General features: G+C 37.6%; 1 protein-coding gene across 6 annotated transcripts in view; it reads left to right on the forward strand.

The window, feature by feature from the left end:
• Positions 1–22,457, forward strand: part of GRID2 (glutamate ionotropic receptor delta type subunit 2) — a 727,507-nt gene that overhangs the window by 600,115 nt on the left and 104,935 nt on the right. For all 6 annotated transcript variants that reach the window (XR_008449796.1, XR_008449797.1, XR_008449799.1 and 3 more), the window contains exon 12: positions 18,136–18,274. Coding sequence is in view for 1 of the 6 variants with exons in the window: in XM_009562749.2 (XP_009561044.1) it covers positions 18,136–18,274 (139 nt within the window). In the remaining 5 variants the exon portion in view is untranslated. The remainder of the gene's footprint in view (positions 1–18,135; positions 18,275–22,457) is intronic.

Consider the following 22,457-nt stretch of genomic DNA (forward strand, 5'->3'; position numbering starts at 1 on the left):
ATTCCTACTATATGAGGCGAAGCTATAGATACACCTCTCTTTCAAACAAGAGGACAGTCCTTAGTTTGCTAGGAGGAAAAATGACACAAATTTAGTAGGTTTGATACCGAAATATACGAAACTTACAGATCAATTTAAACATAAAGACTCAGAAGACCTCAGAAATCCAGTGCAAAAGAGATCCATTTATAATGTCAGCCTTGTTATATTCAATTTGAATATAACAAAAAATATGTTAGCTGAAGCATTATTGTTTACTAACCCTTGTGAATACAGGCAAATTGAAGTAATTTCCATTGACAGGATAACTGGCCATTGCGGCAATTTTGCTCCTGTTTTCACTCATCAGCTCTTCATTTAGCAGAAAAACTCTGCAGGTTTTATTTGTTTTGGAATAGCAAATCTGTTGCTATTAATTGTGATTGGCATATCTTAAGTGTGGCAGCATGGGACATTTCAAATACTGTCACATTCACTTAAGAAGTCTTTCAGCTGCTGATTTAAAACATGACAAGGTACTAATTTCTGTTATAAAAACATACAGACGAAGATGCTTTTATATCCTGCACTGAGAGAAACAAAACAGCATGAACCAAGAATTGCTAGTGCTTTGATGGTGCTCGATTCTTTGGGGCTAGCAAGCACATTCTGCTGTCGTCTTCTTTTCCTTTTCTCTAGCTAGAGGAAAGATTTGCGAGCACACAGGCTGGCTCCAGTACTGACATGGCTCTGAAGACAAAAGAGGCCTTTGGTGCAAAAATACAAGCCATTCTTTAAAGAAACGTATAACCTGTTTTGATTGAAACAGAAAGGACTTCTGAAACAGAAAGGAAACTGTTTGTTTCTTCTGAAATAGTTAAAAACTCTGCAGATTTTAGTAGGTAGCTTTGATCTGCTTGGTCGCTTTGTATTTTCTTTCAGCCTTGACTCTGATGTTCTGTTCAAATTCTATTAATAAGTTCTAGCCTTTTGCAGTTTTTGAAACATGAGAGAAAAATACTGTGTCATTGTCTGTATGGCAGAGTCAGCACAGACAGCCCAGTAGTTTTTAAGGCAAGTCTAGAATTACTGTTGTACACAAGTAGCAAAATCTAAGCATGGTTTCCTTAAAGATAGACTGAAACTTAGTGTCACTGCTACTCATATCATTTAAACTTGGATCTCTAACTTGACTTTCAGTTTCTTTTTTCTCTTTTTTCTCCATGTTGGAGTGACCACTCTAGGAACCATTTTGAGACTCTCATGATGTAGAAGTATATTTTCTCTGACTTGCCCTTCTAGCTTTAAATTCATTAATTACAGAGATCAGTCTGTATTTATTTAACTATGTTATTTTTGTAATTTTAAGATACATGATTCTTCTATTAGAAGAGACAATTTTGAGGTTAGAGCTGCAAGGTAACTATGATGGCTCAGTATAGATGTGTATAAACTGCGCAGAGTTTTTATTTCTTTTGTACTCAAGCCCTTCATTTTAACAAAAAATTATGGCCAGTACACTGAAATGCTTTGTCTTACTACCCACTATATCTACTGAATCTACAGTATACTGTGACCACCAAGAAGGAAGAGATTTTTCAGTGATCTAGACCATGCAGTGCTGTGGATTATATTATAAACAAATGCTTCTGACTCTGAACTGCTCATCCAGGCGTGAGATTCTGTAACACATCTGTCATCTCCAAGTTGTTTATTTATGTCTAAAGATTAAGCAAATTTGTACATTTAGACTGTAGAGAATTATAGTTATGTTGAAATTTAGTGTCACAGCTGCTGAATTTGTTCTTTTCCACTTGCTCATCTTAGAAAAATAAGTGGCAAAGGCTCTGCATTTTGCTGCTTTTCAAAATTAGCTTCTGTCAGTTGAACAGAAAATGTTGTTAAGGTTTCCTTTTCTGTGGCTTTCCTCTCCCTCTCCCTCTTTATCTGCCCTTGATTTATTGATTTCCACTCCTCACAGGTTTTGCTTTTGCCTACCTCACACAACGAGTGGTCACCGTTGCTGTAGCTTTCTTCTTGACTAGCACTTGTGACCCCAATGGTCCTGCTGCTCCTGCTCTTCCCCAATGACTTCGCTGTTCCCCAGGCCTCTGTTTCTGTGTATTCTACAAAGCTCCACAGAGGGAAGTGCAAAGTGCTCTCCCTGGGAAGGGACAGCTTTGTCCACTAGTGCATCCTTGGGGCCACCCAGATGACCGAGCACTAGCATTGGTTGACCAGGGAGGTTGTGGATTCTCTATCCTTGCAGATACTCAAAAGCCATCTAAATGTTGTCCTAGGCAAATGGCTTTAGGACAAGTGGCTTGGGCAGGGGATGTTTGGACAAGATAATCTTCAGAAGTCCCTTCCTACATCAACCAGCCTGAGTGATAATTTTATAGTGCTCTATGCTATAACCTTTACTCAACTTTTGTGCTATTCTATACAACTGCATTTTTCTTTCTCTTCAGCCCTGTTTTTGTGCTGTTCCCTCAAATTTTACTCCCATTAGAATATGCCAATAACTTGCCATGTGAACAGGAACCAAAGAACTGTCTCTGAGAAGAAATTTGGTTTACTAAAAACTTTGTGTAGATTAACTGAAAAAAAAACCAAAAACCACTGCAATGGTACAATGTCTTTTTATTCTTGCTGAGAACCTAGTTTAATCTTCTGAAGGTTTTCTATTAGCTTCCTACTACTTTATGGGCTCTTGTTATGAAATACTCCAGAGAGCACTCTACAGAAAACCAATGATTTAAGAAACAGAAGTTCAGGTTTTAGACTTATTCCCAGCCCTTTTGGTATAATAGATCAATTTTTTTGAGACAGGTGCAATGCTGCATAATTTTTACTAAGAACATGCACAGGAATGTTCTACAGGATTTTATTTTGAGAGCAGCTTCTCAAATTTTGCTTCAGAATACAGTGAAAAGCTTACTTAGTTTAATAGAATTCAACTGAATGGAGACAAAATAATGAAGTTATATAGAAAATTACAATGTTTGTATTTAATAAAAAAGACGTTTCTCTCTCTTCTTTCCCAGTCTGTTTCAGGTATTTCTGAACTGGGCAGGCAGGATTCTAGGTTATGCAGGTAAAGATGCAAAGCACTGATTCACTTGGAAATGTCTGTAAAAAAGAGAACCAGGCAGATGTGGGTTTGTTGCAGTTTTTTTGCTATCACAAGAAATATCTTTAAAATGACTGAATCATTCAAGATTTCATCACTTCTCAGTGACTGCAACGAAACAGAGATTAATTATAGTTCTGTAAAGAGGGTCTGACCATAGAATTATGGTTGCTTGAAGTATTACCTGCAGAAGTTCTTCCTTTGGAGATCTGAATACTCCTGCTTAACCCAGCAAAGTTATGAAATGAATGATATGAAAACATCACTGCTGAGCCATTTATTTATCCCTTTATGTTTTGGTTAGTTTAAAATGCTAGTCACAACTAGAGGTTTTGATTGGTCATCAGTGTTGTCAGCAATGGCCAATTATGTTCATAATGCCCAGTAAATGAGCAAATCTTACTGTTTGCATTGTTTGAATTACATTTCATGAAGCAATAAAATAGACTCCAAACCGTGGCCCTTCTAAGTCATTATTATACTTCTCGGATGGTTAAAGCTGCTCAGACTTCTCAGTCTTGCTCCTTGTATTACCACCCAAAGCGTGATATAATCCTCCTGAAATGCAGTGCCTGGAGTGTGCTGTTGCTTAATAAATTACTCCATCTTGCTTATCTCACTCTCAGCATATCCCTATCAGCAGGAAACCATTATGCTGTAACAACGTATTTTCTTAGAGGCATTTTCTCTTAATTAACTGTACATCAATCTCTATTTATTTAATATTCAGGGAAAAACTCTAAAAGCATTTTGAAAAAAAAATGTGTTAGAAATCAATTATGTCTTTGTATGTGATATTTAGTGGTGAAGCCTAATTATTTTTTTAGTTTAGCAAATTGAAAAAGATGCAGTATAAAGGCTTTAGGATTAAGACCTAGTTCCTAATTTGGACTCCACATCTGATCTGCTGCCAGACCATAAAAACTTCATTTTGTATCTTGTATACCAGTTCTCAGTTGTAAAATGGAAATACTACCTATCTTCTTTCCTAAAATCATGTTATATATCTTCAGATAGAAAGAAAAATTTAAATGCGAGTCTAATTTATTAAAAATTTTAATTGCTCTTCAGATTAATGCCAGCTCTTGAAATATTCCTTTAACAAGGGAAACAGACTTCCTGAGCCTAAAAAACAGAGCAATAAGCTGGGAAAATGGAAATCAGATACCAAAAGTATTAGGAAACAAATCAGTCTGCACATCTCTCTAAAGCATATAGCAGAAGGTTTGTTTGTGACATTATAGCTCCACCTCTAAACATGAAATCCTCAAATTCTTACTAAATCTAGGCTTTTGTATTAGTATGTATATGCATCTTCATAAAGTCATCTCTGAAAGAGGTGCTGCAGCCCTGGGATATCTATGTTCATTTCCCACATGTCTCAATGGCTCAGCCAGCCCTCTTGACAGCATCAAAAAGTAACTAAATTTTGGCAGTTGTGTCCTATGTCTCAAATGCGTTTGGTAATTACAAGTGATCACTGAAATTGACAACATATACTGAGAATCGTTGCTCTAAGGAAAATGTTCAGTAGCGTGGGCATTTGTTTGCAGCTATGTGGTATCGCTAGCATTAAACTACCAGGGAATATGGTTGGATTTTCCTCTAAATTAAAGCTGAGACTCAGGCAGTTCTCAGAGGCATCTAAAATAATGGATTTCTTATCTTGCTTGCACCTGCTTACTTGAGTAATAGCGCTGGGTACATAAGCCAATATATTTAGAGATGTTGTGTCTGACACACCTTCTGTGAGGAGGTGGAGAATGAATGGTGGTATGAAAGCCCAAAAATCACCTTCATTCCCCTAGGACTAGCTCCAGGCCTGATTAATTGGGTGTGAGGAGGTTATGTCTGACTGGCTATGGTATAAATGTGGGTCAAGACCAAATGAGGCAAAAGGAAAAGTTGAACTGTTTTTTTGTGGCATCTATCCATCTTCCTGTGTCCTTTCAAAAGCATCCTAAGGTGAATATTTACTCAGAACAGTTTCTCTAATTGTTATGATTTCTAATATGACTTTATACTATATTTGGGTAAAAAGTGGATAAGTTAGATTCTGATTAAGTAATCAGTCCTGACTTTTCAGAGTTCACCTCTATATTTAATGGAGGAAACGAGGAAAAGCAATTTACCCAGGGAACTGATTGTTTCTTGCATGGATGAGGATGGTAACCCACGTCTATCTGCAAACATATTTGGAAGCAGACAAGGCAAGCCTTGCTTGTCTTCCTATTTGATTTTCCTGCACGGAAGCTTGTGCTTAAGTTGGCAGTTCTGGCTGGCTGTTAAGGTAGGGAACAAGAGGGAAATGTGGTTTAGTTTTGCTAATAATACACCCCCTCTGCTTGGATGACAGCAATTTCATCTATTATAAAAACTGATCAGCCTTTTTCAGCAGAAGATATCCAAGGTACCAGATGAACATGGATTTAGAGGGGAACCCCTGGTAGTTTTCCATTATTTTTCTGGTCTATAGGGAATCCCTGCTCCCTAAGTGAGTGAGATGATGTTGAGTTTAAAAAGCGTAATACCTCATCCACCAGTGGGTATGTGCCAGAAAGATTGTCTGCAAATGGTAGAGACAGGAGGAGCGGAGAGGTTTTGAAGCTGCTGAAAGGAAAATCTCCCTTCTTCAGCTGTTGAGGACTTTTTTTCCTCAAACGTCTTGTAATATTAAAGCATGCATAAAAGGAATAGGCCAAAATTAATATTGAAAGGAAGTAAATAATGATATCAAATTAATCTTCTGATTAAGTTAACCAACCTGCTGCTTTCCCTGATTGCTGAGATGAAGGTCCACCCTCAGCAAATATGGGAAAAGTAGGGCTGTTTTATTTTAAACGTTTTTGTATTTTTCATTCAGTCAGCTTCCCAGCATGCAAATTAAAGGGATCACCTTCATTACAGCAGCATCCTGGTGTAGGAATCTCCTGCTGCTTTATTTTTATTCTTCCACTGTCAACAGGGGAGGGAGATATCATAAAGTAGGACTTCACCTTTTCAGTGCTTTTGACGTTAGTGAGGTGATGTTGAGTTTAAAATGCGTAATATCTCATCTACCAGACAAAAACTGAAATGCAGGAATACATGGTTTTGACTGAAGAATCTGCTTCCCCCATACTTGGAGAGCATAAAGATAATGGTGAAGGGGAAAGATAGAAAATCTCCTGCAAACGGTCTGTTAAGGAATGGTGATAGTAAATCTGTTGAGTGGGAGTGTTCATTGTTCATGCAGGGATATAGTTGCTAATTGAACATTTTTAGATATAAACATGTATTCCATTCTTACAATAGCTTCTTTCATTTCTGTATCTATCCTCAAAGAAGAAAATCCTCACTATCCAATGCAGTCATCTTTGAAGTCACTTTGCACTTCTAACAAATCTGAATCATGATCTTAAGCAGGGTGATAGCTGATTTGCAGTAAAAAACAGGTTATTCAGCTTTCAAAGATAAACATCTGTATTGTTGATTTTCATCAATAGGTGATATTACAGCATTATACTCAGTGAAACTTAAAAGGATGAGGGTTTTCTTCTTTTCTCTGATCACTATGAACTCTCAGAGTACAACTTTTGGTCAACTGAGTTTTAGAGATCCCTTTGATAACAACATTACAGGAGGCACCTGAAGTGGAATTTTAGTCTAAATTTTAAAATGTGTTATTTAGGGAACATAATCAGAACTCCTACACTAGTGATGGTTAGGAGTTAATTGCGGAGAAGCATTCTGGAAACTAAAGGATAACTAGAATTGTGACCTGAATAATAGTGACCTGAAAAACTGAACTAATATATTGAGATGTCTGTGATTCACATGGCTCTAAAGTAATCAGGTGCCACTCTGTGATGATGAATGCTTGGAAATCTTTCAAAAACAGATTTATAAGGCATTTCATAATACTTTGAAAGTCTGAGATGACGACTATCTTTCCTTATGTGACCTTACTTAAAATTGCCTTCACCCCCAAAAATCTGGAGTCACAAAGCTGAGTGGAGACGAAAAAAAAAAGTGTTGATGGTGAAAAGTACCTGTCAAAAGATGTGGAGGCTTTACTGGAGTTATTGTTTCTCCTTATGGTCTCGCTGAACTGTCGTTTGATTTGCTTTATTCATAGTTGCTCAGTTTCAGCCAAAGGGAGCTCTTTACTCCCTCCTGTTCATAATGCCCTCCCTGACATTCTCTTAGCTAAAGCAGCACTTTAATACCTCATTAGTGACATTGTTCAGTTTAATGCTAATAGTGTGTACAGATGGCCTGTTTTCAGTCCATTGTGTGCAGTTCTTTTTGCTACCCAGGAAAGTACTACATATAGCATTGTCTGTAGTCTGTGGAGATGCCACCACTATGCAAACTGTATGTGACAGCTTCTTAGCCACTTATGAATATGTACCGTAGATGAAAATTGTGGTTGGTTGGTTGAGGCTTTAGAGCCTTTGTATACAGGCATTAGTAACAGGGAGATTGGGTCTCATCATCTCTTGAACTCTCACTAGAAGGTTAACCAGTGTGCAAGTTTATTTGTTAAGATCAGGTGCCAATGTTCTCTAAAATAACGGGAAGCATATATAATTTTGGTGCATTCATAGTGGCTGCAAATAGTGCCTTTACACGGGCATGCAGTAAGGCACAATCTTAAAAGCATACTTTACAGCACCATGGAAAGGAATTCCCAAAAGCATGTTGTGTTTTTACACGTGTATGTTGGGTTCTAGTTTGTGTTTACCTCTGCATATGTGTACATTTAGAATTATATCACATAAAATTATTGTCCTGTGTTGCAAAAGTGGCAACTAAATATTATCTGGTCAGAGCTTCTCTTGAGCAAACAGCTGCTGGTAGAATTGCTAGGCTTATTGCACAATTAATTATGATTATGTAATTGAATGGTACTATATTGGGTAACCCCAAAATTAAATTTTAAACCCTGCTAATTCTTCTGATAAAACGATGCAGTTAAGCAGCATTAATACAAGAGATTTGGGCCAACTTATTCATTGGAGGTGGGCAGCAAACCTCGCAGTTTCAATCCAATCATAGTTACACCTATCAGAAGATTTGCTTTCAAATATCAAGACTTAAATGATATTTCAGCATCTGGACATGTATAGTAGAAGTCTAGTAACACTTCATGTGAAAGCTCCCAGTAACTTCAACAAATGTGGTCGTTACTCTTTTGTAACTGTGGCAGAAGAGAAAAACTAAATACACTTTTATGATACATTTTCCAGAACTTTTAGAAACACTGTCAAGTCTGTCCATCCCTTAATTATGTTGCACAAGTCACTACAATGTATTGGTGGTAAATTACTGCACAATAGTGATTGTAATGTTTTCTTTTGTCTATGATGCACTTTGACTTTGAAAAAATCATATTTTGCTAATTCCACAGAAAGATGGAATTTGACCATTGCAAAGTTGCTAGTATCTGAAATAAGACATTTATTTTTTGGGTCTGGGCTTAAAAGCCAGGAATTAATTTCTACTGCTCTTGAAGATTCGTACTGTTAATACTACATAATAGAAATGCAAAACTGATTAATGTGTGTTGTTGAAGTATCACCAATAGCAGGAGAAGCTAGACCACAGCCATTTGCTACATGGTGATATGACATGCTTTCCTTCCCAACTTTTGCCTCATTGTCACTGTTTCAGCAAGATGGGTGGAAAGAAACAATTTGTTGTTGGGAAGGGAGTTATAAATATACTTTAACTAATGTATTATGCTAACATCATTTTAATCAGGTAATTATTGAAGGACTGTTTGGTCTTTAAGGACATTGATTTAATGGAAATTAATTTAATGATTGAACACTGTTTGTGTAACATTATCATTGCTAGTGATGCAGAAAATTGGAATCTCAGCTCAGCTGAAAAGAGGTTAGACTTTCCATTATCTCATTAGTTTCCTTTTTTCTGGAATGCAGTTATTAGATCCATTTTTATACTTTCAATATATTTAAATATTTGGGTTTTATCTAAAAAATCCTGAGTAGAAAAAGTAAGTAAAAATGTTCATCATTGAACTGTTTTCATTCTTATTCAGAGGCTTGACTGTCTCTTTCATATAGTCTTAAACAAAGTCCATTAGATTTTGGGTTTGACTTGCTTTTGCTTCTCCCATGAAAGAATTTTTCTCTGTTTTCATTCTCTTCTTTCTTCTCTGCAAACCTGATTATGATGTTTAGGATGAATAGGGGTTTGGTTTACGAAATGGCTTTAGGGCTGTAAAAAAAGCAGCGGCTTTAACAATTAGTAGCAAATACAGTGCAGTTCAATCTAGATTATTCTGAGGCTGAATCCTGCACAGTCTAGTCACAGCTTAAGAGTGATTTAAAAGAGACTTGGACCCATTTGTTCTTAACATGGAAATGGTGAACATTACAGAACACTTGTATTCAGCACTTGAGGATTAAGAGAGTTAAAGCTGACCTTTACAGGTATAACTTCCATTTACCTAAAGGGATGTTGTATCTGGCTGCCCTCCTTGATTAGCCCTTAGTAGTGCTACTGTCAAAAATTATTTTTCAGGTTTATAAAGCATCTAACTACAGGTTTTTTATAAATTAGATCCAGGGAGAAAAGAGGAGCTCTGCATAAACAAGTGATTGGAAGCATGTAGTGAATAGTTGTGCCTGACAGACTTTTGCGGACAGATTAATTTTCAAACAAAATTTTAATCAGGGATGTCTATGACAGTTCCTGCTGAATCTTGGCAGAGTTATACAAGGGAGTCTGGTGACCAGATGATTAGCCCTCTGTCATTATAACAAAGCCATCGCAGTAGAAGCAGCAACCTGGGCAGGATTGGGATTTGAAGACCGATAGCAAAATAATTAGACAACAGAAGTAGCAGAGACTCAACCTTACAAGCACTCTGTAGTCATGAGCCAACACTCTAGTATGCTTGAGGTGTTTTGCACAAGGTAGCACTAGTCCTTTCCTTAGTGCTAGAGCAGTTTCTACCGTCAGAGACAATGATTTTGAAGAACATGACCGAGGATCCTGTGTTTCAAGCAAAACAGTTTGTGAGTAGTCATTTGTGCCATCTTTTGCATATTTCTATTTGTCCACCAGGTTATGTGTCAGGGCCCTCTGACCAGATTTATGAGATGGGTACTCTGGGTTGCAACTTAATGAGGACTTAGTTGCAGTGGCATTGGTCTTTGATTAGCCACACAATTTGAAATCTCAGCATGGGTGATGTCTTCCTATTAATAAGGAAAGAGACCTGAGCACTGAGGCTTAGTATGTAAATCAAACGCCGAAGGCACGTCCAAACAGATGCACAACAGTAGCAAATGGAGAATTTTCAGGGGGAGCTTGCAAGATATGAAATATAATGGGAGGTGATTACCGGCCAGTAGTAATGAAGAGTGACAGGGTAGCATGGTAATCTCTTTCAGATCGGAGCTGCCTCATATGTGGCCTCCTTGGTAGGAGGTTGGAGGAAGCCTACATCCACCTGCTTAAGTTTTTGCATATGCCCTCAGGTTAGCCGGCTTCTGGAGTTGTTGGCAAGGATCTATAAGCATATAGAAGATGCAGCTTCTTAAACTACTTTACAGATTTCAGATGGCTGGAAGTGATTTGAAATAAGCCTGAAGGAGAAGGAAGATCGTGTCAGATATTCTCCCTGTCACATAAAAGGGAGAAATAAATGAGGAGAGCTTTCTTTCATGGATCATTGCTTCCCATCTGGGAGGGCAATGAGGGTAGTGCTTCCCACCCAGCTGAAAGGGAGCAATCTTCCGGGGAGCAAGAGTAATGAGATTAGTCTGGAGATCATAACACTAACAACAAATGGGAGAGATTAAGTGATTGTTTAGTTCAGAAGTGAGACATTAAGAGGAAAAAAAGGAAAATTAATGAGGGCACCGAATGACAAAGTGAACACATTCTTGAATTGCCTATAGACCAGTGCCATAAATCTGAATAACAATCAAAAACAGTTGGAATTGCTCATTTAGGAATATAGATTTGGTCTTCATGGTGTTACTGAAGTCTAGTAAGAATATTTGACACCATGAAGTACGGAAAGATAGATGGACAAGGTAGGCAAAAGGGGAAGAAGAGTGTCACTGTGTCAAAATGCCATTAGGTATTTCAGAGGCTTTGAAAACTTGGAAAGAATTGATCGTAATTTCTTTTGGGACTGTGCGCTGATAGCTAGAGCACAAAATGAGATGAGAGTCAATGCCTGCTGTAGACCACCAAACCACACTGAAGTAGAGAGTGATTGGCTCCTTCGGTGCATATCTGTAATGTGTAAGCAAAATGTGAGATATAATAGGGGAATTGAATCTGAATGATGTATGTTTCAAGTCTCAGGCTGCTCTTGCTGAAACATCTTGAATGCACATATAGAGCAGATAGAAAGAAGAAGGAATACTGGTCTCACTGAAGAGTTAAAAGCTACAGACTTCAGGAAAAATGACATGGGGAGCAAGTGTACACAAAGGTTAGTCAGAGTTGTGAGCAACAGGAAGGAGGGCTTTGACAATTTTATTAGGAGCTAAAGAAACTTTAATGACAATGGTACATTAGGTGAAGGTGATACTATAGTTAATCCAGAAAGAGATTTTCAATATAGACAAAGAAATGATGTGTTTGGTTTGTCCCTTAAGCACAGCGTTTGACATGCAAAGGACTCTTGTTCAACAAAAAGAATAGGCCATGTATAAACTCAGAACACCTGTATTCTCTAATTTATCTAATTTTTCAAATTTTAAGAATAATTAATACCAACGTTTCCATGAATTTACAATATATTATTTTTATGGTAAATAGAAGAAATTATTAGCTTTTCTAAATATTGCAACATACTTGAATGTTTCAGGTATCTCTTTTGAAGTGTTTTTTGTCATTTACTTCACATTTATTTTTAGAAAACTAATATGTGAGAATATCTTGACAATGAAAACCCCACTAGACATGATTTTTACTAATTTATTTTTTAAAATTGCTTGATTTGGGGATTTAATGGAAGCTCTTATAATCACTTTATTAAAAAAAGGTTCCTTCGACAATCCTACTACTTCTAGTGGACCAAAAAAAAATAACATACTAACTAATATATTTGGAATATTTTCACAGTATTAATATTAATGGTAGTAATAGTACCTAGTTGCAGTGACCCTCTCTTTACGAAGACCTGAAGAAGTGTTTCATACGTGAAACAAAATATCTGAATGTCTCTTTTCATATATAAATTTTGAAAAGAAGAAATCACTTCATTTCAATAAAAACAAATTGCTCAGGGAGAAACAGGTGGTGTGGTGAATAAAAGCAATAGCTGCTCTTGAACTTGTCCAGATCTTGTCAAATCTGGCTGCCAGCCCTACCTTATGCACGATTCCTTCCCTGCTCTCAGTCCCCTGCAATCTGCCAATATTTGCATGGCTAGGGAATTCAGCTGTTGATTTACAAGCTTACTTGTAAGGCATTACTGATTCAAGGGGTCGTGTTCTCCTCTTGAAGAATACGTGTTGTTCCTGCTGTGGTCAATGGGTGTTAACTTCAGCACACAATGTAATATTACGAACTTGGATTATGACTTGCCAACTTACGTGTTAAGGAAATGAATGTACTCTGCACGGTTCAAGGAATAATGGAAAAAATATGGGTGAAAAATGATAAGAAGGGAAAAAGAATTTGTGATGAAAGATTTTCCAACAATTTCCAAGCTGCATTTATTTCACAGCTGGTAGAAATAGGCAGAGACTTCACTTACTATAAAGTGCTGGTTTGATCCTATACTGAATTGAACATCTCCAATTGAAAACAGGAGAGATTTTACATTATCAAGGAAGTTTCTAACAGAACAATAGCAGTAGCTAATGCCCTGAAAGATCCTGCCTTTGAAGAGCTGTGCTTTGCAGAGTTTTGTAAAGATAACAGAGTTCAGTCAAACTTTAGGTTTTGTTTCTCTTAGCAAAAATAACTGAAATATAAAACGCCTTTGCCTGTTTGTTAATAACAAACTACTCCCCTTACAGCGGCTCCCTGTTAAATGTCCCTTTCACAGGGAAAACATACATTGATCTAAACAGTTTGCAACAGAACTCTACACTTCCTGTTTGTGAATATGGAAATTGGAGATGCACAGCATAATTGATGTGACTCTTCCAGCAAGCTAAAGGCTAAACTGCAGCCAACTCCCAGTCCGCCGTTTTTTCCAAAGGCAAATAATTCACTGAATATGGATAGAATTTTTGCAGGAAAAAGCAAAAATGAAATCTGTCCCCAGATAACCCACACTATTATTTCTTCACCTTCCAAGCACAACCAAGATCCTTGCTTGCAAGTTCAATAGTATTAGAATTCCTCAATAAAACAGTCACAATTACAACTTTTTCATGATTCTTAAAATTGTCTGAAAAAAGTCTAGCTAAAACTCCTTGCAGATGTCTAGCAGAGACTATTGCATCTTAAACAATTGAAATTTGACAGTTACATACAACTGAGGTGAGTCCTTTCAGTGAGAACAGTAGGGTAGCTTTGATGCTAAGCATTGGTGACAAATCGAGTTTTTTCTATAGTAAGGACCTCGCCTTTGGGATTTCCCTGGCAGCTGTGCTTATCACTAGTAATTGCAAGCCATGATTCTTCTACTGTCCTTCCTGTAGGAGAAAGCTAGAGCATTCTCATTCAACCCTTTCTCTTCACATATGGAGCTCCTGCAGCAAAGTCCCAGTCCAGGTCTCAGCTCCCCCCAGGAACATCATTTAGTAGAGTTAACAAATTCAGGACATAGAATGATAGTGGTTTATGGCTTTTCTCTCTCTCTCTGTAGTTGTTTATAAAATACATCTTAATAATTAATCTTCAAAAGACATTATTATACTTAATAATCAATTTGGTGTTTTCTCAACATTGTGGGCTCTATGCTGCCAAGCTGTTTGCTTTAGTAATAGTAAAGAAAATTATTTCTGAGCTGTTGTTTTAAGCAAATGAATTTTACTTATAAATATTGTCCGTTCCCAGTGAGGTTGTTAAATTGATATTAAACCAGAGAAAGACCTTATCTTGCATATTTACTGCCTGGATGACTAGCAACAAAAATTGCATCAGTTTTTTTGCAAGATAGCTGCCACCAGGCTTGATCTCAGAAATGCCAGCTGCAGTTAAAACTTCTCCAATAAATATTTCACTGTTTCTTTTTGTCCACAAAAAAGATTATTTTTTTCCATTTCTGCCTGAAACACTTTCATAATTCTGGGCTATGCAGATGAACAGTTTTTTTCTTCAAGCAAACAATTGACAAATCCCTGAGAAAAAGATGTTTGGAGAAACAGCATATGTATTTTGAATTATTTAAATCTAGTCCAGAATTTTAGAATTTAGAAATTTAGAAATTTAGAAGGTCTCACCAGACTGTGATCCTCGGTTTCCCTGGTTTGTCTATTTTTCTCATGATTTCATTCCTCCTTTTTGCCTATAATCATCTCTTGTGATTTTTTTGACTTGAAGAAACTTTTAAACTCACTACTAATGAGGGAGAACAATTTAAAGGAGGTTAGAAATACGTATAGGAATTTTATAGGTGTGCATTTTTCTCCTAAAATAGATTTTCGCTGATATTTAGGTCTGTCATAATTATATGCTATATTGTTTGCATTGTCAAGACAATGTGTTATTTTTCTTGCCTTCTGATATTTAGCTTGAAGCACTTGGAAAGAAATGGGAATAAACAAAAGTTCTGAGATAAGTTGTGATCTAAGCCTGTCATCTGAAGTAGGCCAACAGTAAACTTGCCTAGGATTGATGAAGGAGAGCTGTATTAGATGAGAACAGGAGGACTAAAAGTAATTGCTTTCACTGTCACTTCTATGGTAATTCAGCTCTTTCAGGAAACTCCCAATGAGATTACTTTTTGCTAGTTCAGTTTCCTCTGGAAAATATCTTTTCCTTCCTGCACATACAATCAAAAATTTTTAAAGGCAGATGAGATTGCTCTAGGAACGAGGTGTGATAGGATGTATTTTTCTCTGGTTCCCAAGGTGTGTTTATGTGGCATCAGGTGGCCTCCTTTGCCATTAGGGTTTATTAAGCTTTACTGTCATACAATAGGAAAGACAGTAGCAAAGAGAGACTTGTTTCATCTTCTTGGCTCCTTCCTCTGTTGCATTGTGTGTCCTGTGCATAACCCCTGGTAACTAGAATATGCTCTCATCCATAAAAATGTCCGAGCACCTGAAACTCATACTAGATATTGAGAAGCAGAGCCCAGGGAGGTTTCCATGCGTGTCCCTTCTGCATACTAATTTACAGTCAACAATAGCAACTGTTAGACCTGCAGCTCTTTTTCATGGTAATGTTAATGGAAAACCAATGACGGTTACTCTCCTGAGTGACTCAGTACTCTTCTGCACTGAGAAAACAGTTTGGACTAAATTTGGACTAAAAGAAAACTCTGTAAAGTTTTGTTGCTAAAAACAAAATTGAGGGGGGTGAAGAGGTTTTGTAAGGTGAACTGTCGTGGTGCAGAAAGTGTTTTAGCAAACAGTACAGTAGAACAAGACTGTTTTGCAGTACGTCTCCTAATAGATGCCAAAGAAATGCTAGTATGGCAGTAAAAGATCTCCTTTTATTTTTGTTTCTTTCTTTCCTTTTTTCACTGGGACAGGTGGAGTTCCCTGCCTGGACTGCTTAAAAATCATGCACCTATGCAGTTGCAGTGTCAGTCCTACTTTAGAAATGCTGGTTTAAGAAGTGTCAATGCAAAGATTTTAGGATAGGGGCGGGAGTGTTGGATTATTGTGATAATTACTGTTTACTGTATGTGTACTTGCATGCAAGCTTTGTCCTGAAGCCTCATTTGTTGACTGCTGATACACAAGGTACACTGGGAATTAGAAACAAGAATTCACAAACACCAGAGTGAGATAAAAGCACTTGGGATAACAAGCACTCACAGTTTTTAAGTCTGTTGTTCACGTGGGTCTTAGAAAAGAAAAGGTAACAGCCATCAGTGGAGACAACCTTATGGGTAAACTACACTGTATGAATGGTAGAGAAATGCTGTGGCTGAGGGCTCTGTAATGGTTTTCATGGTCACTTGTTGCATAGCATCCTTGCTTGAAAATTAGAAGGCAGATGTGTGACTTTTAGCAGTTCTCTCTTTTCTGATATTTCATTTCAATAACAAAATGTGAGAACTTGAAGTTTTACTCACTAAGCTGAAAAATGAAACTGCAAGGATGTCCAGGAGATCGTTGGCTGCTTCTCTATCATTCTACCGATTTTGATTCATTATGCAGATTATCTGCAGGGATCGACAACTGAAAGTTAAAAGGACAAACAGCTTTTCTCAATAAATTTATATAGCTCTGTGCTCTTTTCATTTTATTAAAAATCAGTTTTAAATGAATTATTCCAAACACATTGCAGAACTGTTATAAAGTAGAAATATTCTATTAAAAATCATTCAAAATTTATGAGAGAGAAAACCATAGCTTCTGATGTTGAAGTTAATGTTCATCTTCGAAAGTCCTCATACTGAAATAATCTCTTTAGATCTGATCAATAGATTCTTATTTCAGGTAATTACATGGTATCTTGGAAATAAAAGGGAAGTTATTTCCACCTGTACAGTTCTAATATGGATTTTGTCTTTCAGTACTGGCATTCTTAAAAGGCATAGGATTTAAATACTCATATACCAAAACTGTAAATTAATGGAGTCAGTTATTATTTCCTACATGGTACAACTCCACATCACTGAAGTAGGAAAAAAGCTTCAAACTTGTCTATTGTACGGTGAAACAGAGTTCCGAATGTTTTGCTTAGATAAGGCTAACATTGAACAAAACAGTAAGGTGATGCTTCGCATTCAAGTGTTGATCAGATAACTAGTTTGTGTACATAATTGAAAATTATTTGTACTTGGAGTGGGAATAATTGTAATTTGTATTCCATTTAAACCTACTTGCTAGGGAAACGTGAGGGAGTTTTTACGTAAATGAAGATCCCAGCACAAAATGCTTACAAATGACTGAATCTGTAGCAGACTGCTTTTGCAAATCCCAGGCATTGTACTACCATAAGATTTTGCATCTGAAAAAGCTACCTCAAAAATAATGACAGCTTTTCAAATTGCTGAGTATAGGGGGAAAGGAAAAAGGTGAATGTCTTGATCAGTTGTCTTTGGATCGTTGCTGCATTCATCTGTCCCCTCTAGTTACTTGTCACTGTGACAAAACTTAGACTGCAGACAAAGTGGGTGTTTTTAAAACAATGATGTTACCTTCATCTAAAAATCTGAGTTCTATGTTTTTAACTGAAAGAGCTCTTTCAAAGACTCTGAAATAGTGTGGTTTGGGGGCAACTCTTTGAATAAAATATAATGCTTTTCATGGCTTGTTAAAATGTTCTCTGGTCACACAAGTGGTGCTGTGTAGCTCATCCTGGTAGGTTTAATTGCTGCTAATGTTTTGTTTACATAGCAGTCGGATTTTAAAGGAAAACAACTATGGGAATACAAAACTATTTTGCATTCTTCTTCTATATGTTTGATATTTTGGGTTTTGCATGTCTAACCTCACTAGCAGCAAAATGTACACGTATATATGGGTCTCACGAGCATCTGCCTGCCTACAGAACTGTGAAAAGTAATTGTATTTTGATGGGTTTTTTTTTACTTTATGTTCTCAAAACTGCAAGAAAGGTTTAATTAAGGTTTGTAGATAAGTTCTCTAAGGAACACTGAATTTACTTTTGCTGGTTTTGTTCTGAGATCTTGAAGTCTATTTCCATTATGGGACAGGACTGGCAAATTAATTGCAATTAAAGGCACAAAGCAAAAAAGATCAAATACAGTAATGATGGCTGACAGTGTGGGCTTTCTCCAGTACTTTTCATTGCATAGAAAGTGTGGCTCCAAGTGCTGCTCAGTCTACTAAAGCAAGGTGGTTTATCCTGTTGACCTTGGGGACCTAGTTCTCCTCAGCAATGCATGAGCAATGAGGATCTGGGTTTCCTTCTGCCAGATGAAAACTCTTGCTTTTCCTTCTTCCCCACAGGAGGAGAGGTTCCGTACACAACCCTGGCAACCCGACTTATGATGGGAGCTTGGTGGCTCTTTGCTTTGATTGTCATCTCCTCCTACACGGCAAACCTAGCAGCTTTCCTCACCATCACGCGCATTGAGAACTCCATCCAGTAAGTTGATGCAGTATGAATTGCGGGAAAGGAGGGTGAATGTGTATATGCATGTGGAGGGATATGAACGTTCTACTTAAATGTGAGAAAAAGAGGAATTTTTTATCATCCTGAGGAGGAGATTGGAAGTTAAAAAAATAACAATATACCATAAACTACCGGTCTCCCCGTAGGCGCTTTGTCTTCAGTATCAGAATTGTTGGCCTCTGGGATACTGTTCTGTGGCACATGTACATACATATATATGTACACCTACATATTTTGAAAGAAGGAATGGATTTGAGATAAGTAGTGTATCAGCATTTGAAATGAGCAAGTATAAAACAAGCCCAATGCTTCTTCAGTGTTTGAGGAGCTCAAAGATGATTTCACCTTTTCTTGCCAAAGCACAGATGTGTTTACAGCAATAAAAATAAAAATTCATTTACTGGTCATCTTTATCCTTTCTGCTCCTAGGTGCTATCTTGCTATATTGACAGATAACATTCTTTTTTTCTGTCTATCAGTTCTTTTGCTTCATGCCTCCCTAACATGAATGTTTTTGTCTTCTCCCATCCTTTTTATGGTAAACTGTTTTTCGGTCATACCTTCCAGTCGTTTTTTTCCAGATCATCTCATCTCTCCATTCCACAGGAATCTTTCTAGATCTCCTACCTTTTTTTTCTCTGCCTTTTCATTCTCCAGTCTCCTCTCCTTCAGCAAGCTGCATGATGAATTATCCTTGCTCTCATTGCTCCAGTGTCTTCCTCCACCCCCAAATCCTTCCTCTTGGGTCAAAGCAGAGACTAGAAAATACAGTGAAGCATTACCTAGCCAAGCACTCCAAGGGGCAGCTGATAATTTTTCCATAGTGTGTTTTTTATCTTGAGGCTACAAGTCATGAAATTATGCAAGTGACACAGTTAGCCTTTCCCATAAATCCTTCTTTGCAAACATGATAAGAGTGACTTCAAAGATGAGGGCACATTCTGTTGTATTTCTTCCTCCAGAAAGGTAAGGACCTGACAGTCAAGGCACACTCAATGCTGACCTTAGGACAAATTCAGTTTTCTCTCTCCAGTTGTTGATTCAACTCTCTGTCTTCTGTGTATCATTACCTAAGATCTTGCTGCCTCTAGTTCAGTGGCTCTCCCAATCTCTTTGAAATGCCCTTGAGACAGTGAGCCACTGGTGTGGACTGGGCAGGAGGAGCCCTGGCTTCCTCTGAATTCATAGGTTAGGTCAAAATGTCACTGCATGCCAGCCAATCACCATGGTCTCATTAACATACTTTTCCTCTACATACTAAAACCAATCCAGGCTTCAACAGCATATAGACAAGTAAACATGTGCAGTAACAGCCAAGGTTTATTTGCAATTGGAAGCTAAAGCTAAACCTAAGAGCAGAATGAGCCCTTCAGTTTCGATATATGGCTATCTCCTGAATGTCCCAGTTAGGAGCATCCTTTTGCACTTCATATATCCTTTCCCTTTCTCCCTTCTCCTTGCTGGTGAGGCAGTGGAGGAGAATTAGTTTGTCCTTACAAATATGAAATATACCTCTGCATCCTGCTTTGAATTTAAGTCCTTTCCAGTTTTGAAGCAGTCCAGAAAAATACTCATATTACTGTGGCAAATGTCTGGGTCTTCTTATCATGTGTAAAAAAAGCATAAAATATCCCCAAACTATATTTTAAAATATCTTCAGCTTTTTTTTTTTCTTTTTTTTATGCCATTTATTATGATATCACTAGAAAACCCTCAATGGAATTCTGAAGTTATTATGTAGAGTTGGCAAAGTCATGGAAAATGTTTTATTTAGTAAAAAAATGTTGCAGCTAGAAAGCTCCTGGAATGAAAGAACAGAGTCATGTTTCAACAGTGGTTGCAGCTCAAAAATAGAGTAATTAGATGTGTTAAGTATCCATTAGGGAATTAAGTTATCCTAGCTACAGTGGGAGTGCAAAACTTTAGTTTATGAAACTGCCAAAATTGAAACTCAAATCGGCACCGAAGAGAGAGACTGTTTACCATGCTGAATTACCACAAAGTGGGAAGCATGAATAAGCAGTAAAGAAAAAAACCTGATGTGCTTTTTTTTTTTTTTAAGAGTTCAGATTGTACCTTGGGGGGCTTTGAAGGCCAGAATGAAAATGAGTTTAAGTGTTTAAAGAAAATAAACCAGATCCTGCTTGTAGTGCTATCCAGCCAGCTTCAAAGAAGTTTGAAAATGAAAGAAATGGAAGACAGTGGGTTTGCACAGATGTCATAAGTAGTTAATAGGTATCCTTTTGATATCTTTACAAAAGGCAGGAGGTTTCATATAGTCATAGAATCATTAAGATTGGAAAAGACCTCTAAGATCATCAAGTCCAACTGTCAGCCCAACACCACCACACCTACTAAACCATGTCACAAAGTGCCACATCTACACGTTTTTTGAACACCTCCAGGGATGGTGACTCCACCACTTCCCTAGGCAGTTTGTTCCAATGCTTCACCATTCTTCCAGTAAAGAATTTTTTCTTAATATCTAATCTAAACCTTCCCTGACACAACTTAAGGCCATTTCCTGTTGTCCTGTCACTTGTTTCTTGGGAGAAAAGACAAACACCCACCTTGCTGCAACTTCCTTTCAGGTAGTTGTAGTGGGTGATAAGGTCTCCCTTCAGACTCTTTTTCTTCAGACTGAAAAAACCCAGTTCCCTCAACTGCTCCTCATAACACTTGTGCTCCAGACCCTTTGCCAGCTTTGTTGCCCTCCTCTGGATGCACTCTAGCACTTCAACATCCTTCTTGTAGTGAGGGGCTCAAAACTGAACACAGTGTTCAGGTTACAGCCTCACCAGTCCTGGGTAAACGGGACAATCACCTCTCTAGTCCTGTTGGCCACACTATTTCTGATACAAGCCAAGATGCTGAGATGCTGTTGGCCTTTTTGGCCACTTGGACACACTGCTGACTTGCGTTCAGCTGTCAACTAGCACCCCAGGTCCTTTTCTGCCAGGCAGCTTTCCAGCCACTCTTCCTGAAGCGTTGTAGTGTTGCATAGATTTTTGTGACCCAAGTGCGGGACCCTAGCACATTTCGTTTCCTTGGAACGTTTTGGTAGCTGCTGCATTTCAGTTTTTGAATGTGTTTCTGTTCAAAGCTTTTGCAGCTTCCCTTTCTCAGCTGGTACAAGGATTGGGCCACTCTTCCTGGTCAGTATTTCATGGTATCAAGAAGCCTATTTAGAAAAGAAAAGCATACAAAATTTTGTTAGGCAGTGCACTAGGGATGACTAGTGAAATGTTCCCTTTCCCTTGAAAGTCTCGGAAGTATATCTTTGCTGCATAATATCACTTGAAGTTGATGGCATTTGTTCTCTGCTTCACTGGTTAATTTTGATCAAATTGTTACAATTTTTAGATGGACTTAGAGGATAAGAGTGGGCGTTAATCTCCTTTCCCAGACAAATGGGAGCTCAGCTTTTCACATTCTACCAACAGGCAATATCAGGAGTAGAGGCACGCAAGTCATAAAGTGGTTTCTAGCTGCACCTTTTATTCACTCTTGACCCACATCGCAGGTGGCATTTAAATCAAGACAGTCAGCATTTCAAATGTCAAAATATTGTAGCAGCAAAGCATGATTTCTATATTCCTTAAATCTTTAGGTCGCACTTTCAAATGCAGCATGAATGAACAGTAATTAAGAGTGGCTTTTCTTGGCAAATGCCAAATAAATTTGAAGGTCTCAAGCTATTTCTCATAGGTGCTGATGCTGTGAATTTCATCACTGAGCCAGTATTGCCATTACTGTGTTTTAGGATTCCTTTAGGACAGAATTATGGTCCTTTGGCAGACAATTATTTTACTCAGACTATTGCACTGCACCTCCACTTTTTTTCTGGGTAAAGAGAGGGTGTAACCACCTTCTCATGGACACTGATATTTTGCAGGAAAGTTGGGGGAGTGGGGTAGGCAGAGGGGAAGTCAAAGAATTTGTCATATGAAAGGCTAGAGTTAGCTGGTTTCAAGTTTAAATCTAATCCATTTCTAAAAGTGTAGAAGCTTGACTAAAACTTTTGCTTGTGTAATGGAGATCGTCTGCATCTTGTGTCTTGTGTAAAATAAGAAGTTCTTATTATGTTCTTTGTGTTAGAAGTAATATGTCCTGTTTGATAGGTGAGAACTCTGCCTCTAAATAATGGAAGCATAGT

This window comes from Cuculus canorus, chromosome 4 (genome assembly GCF_017976375.1).
Source record: "Cuculus canorus isolate bCucCan1 chromosome 4, bCucCan1.pri, whole genome shotgun sequence".
Lineage (NCBI taxonomy): Eukaryota > Metazoa > Chordata > Aves > Cuculiformes > Cuculidae > Cuculus > Cuculus canorus.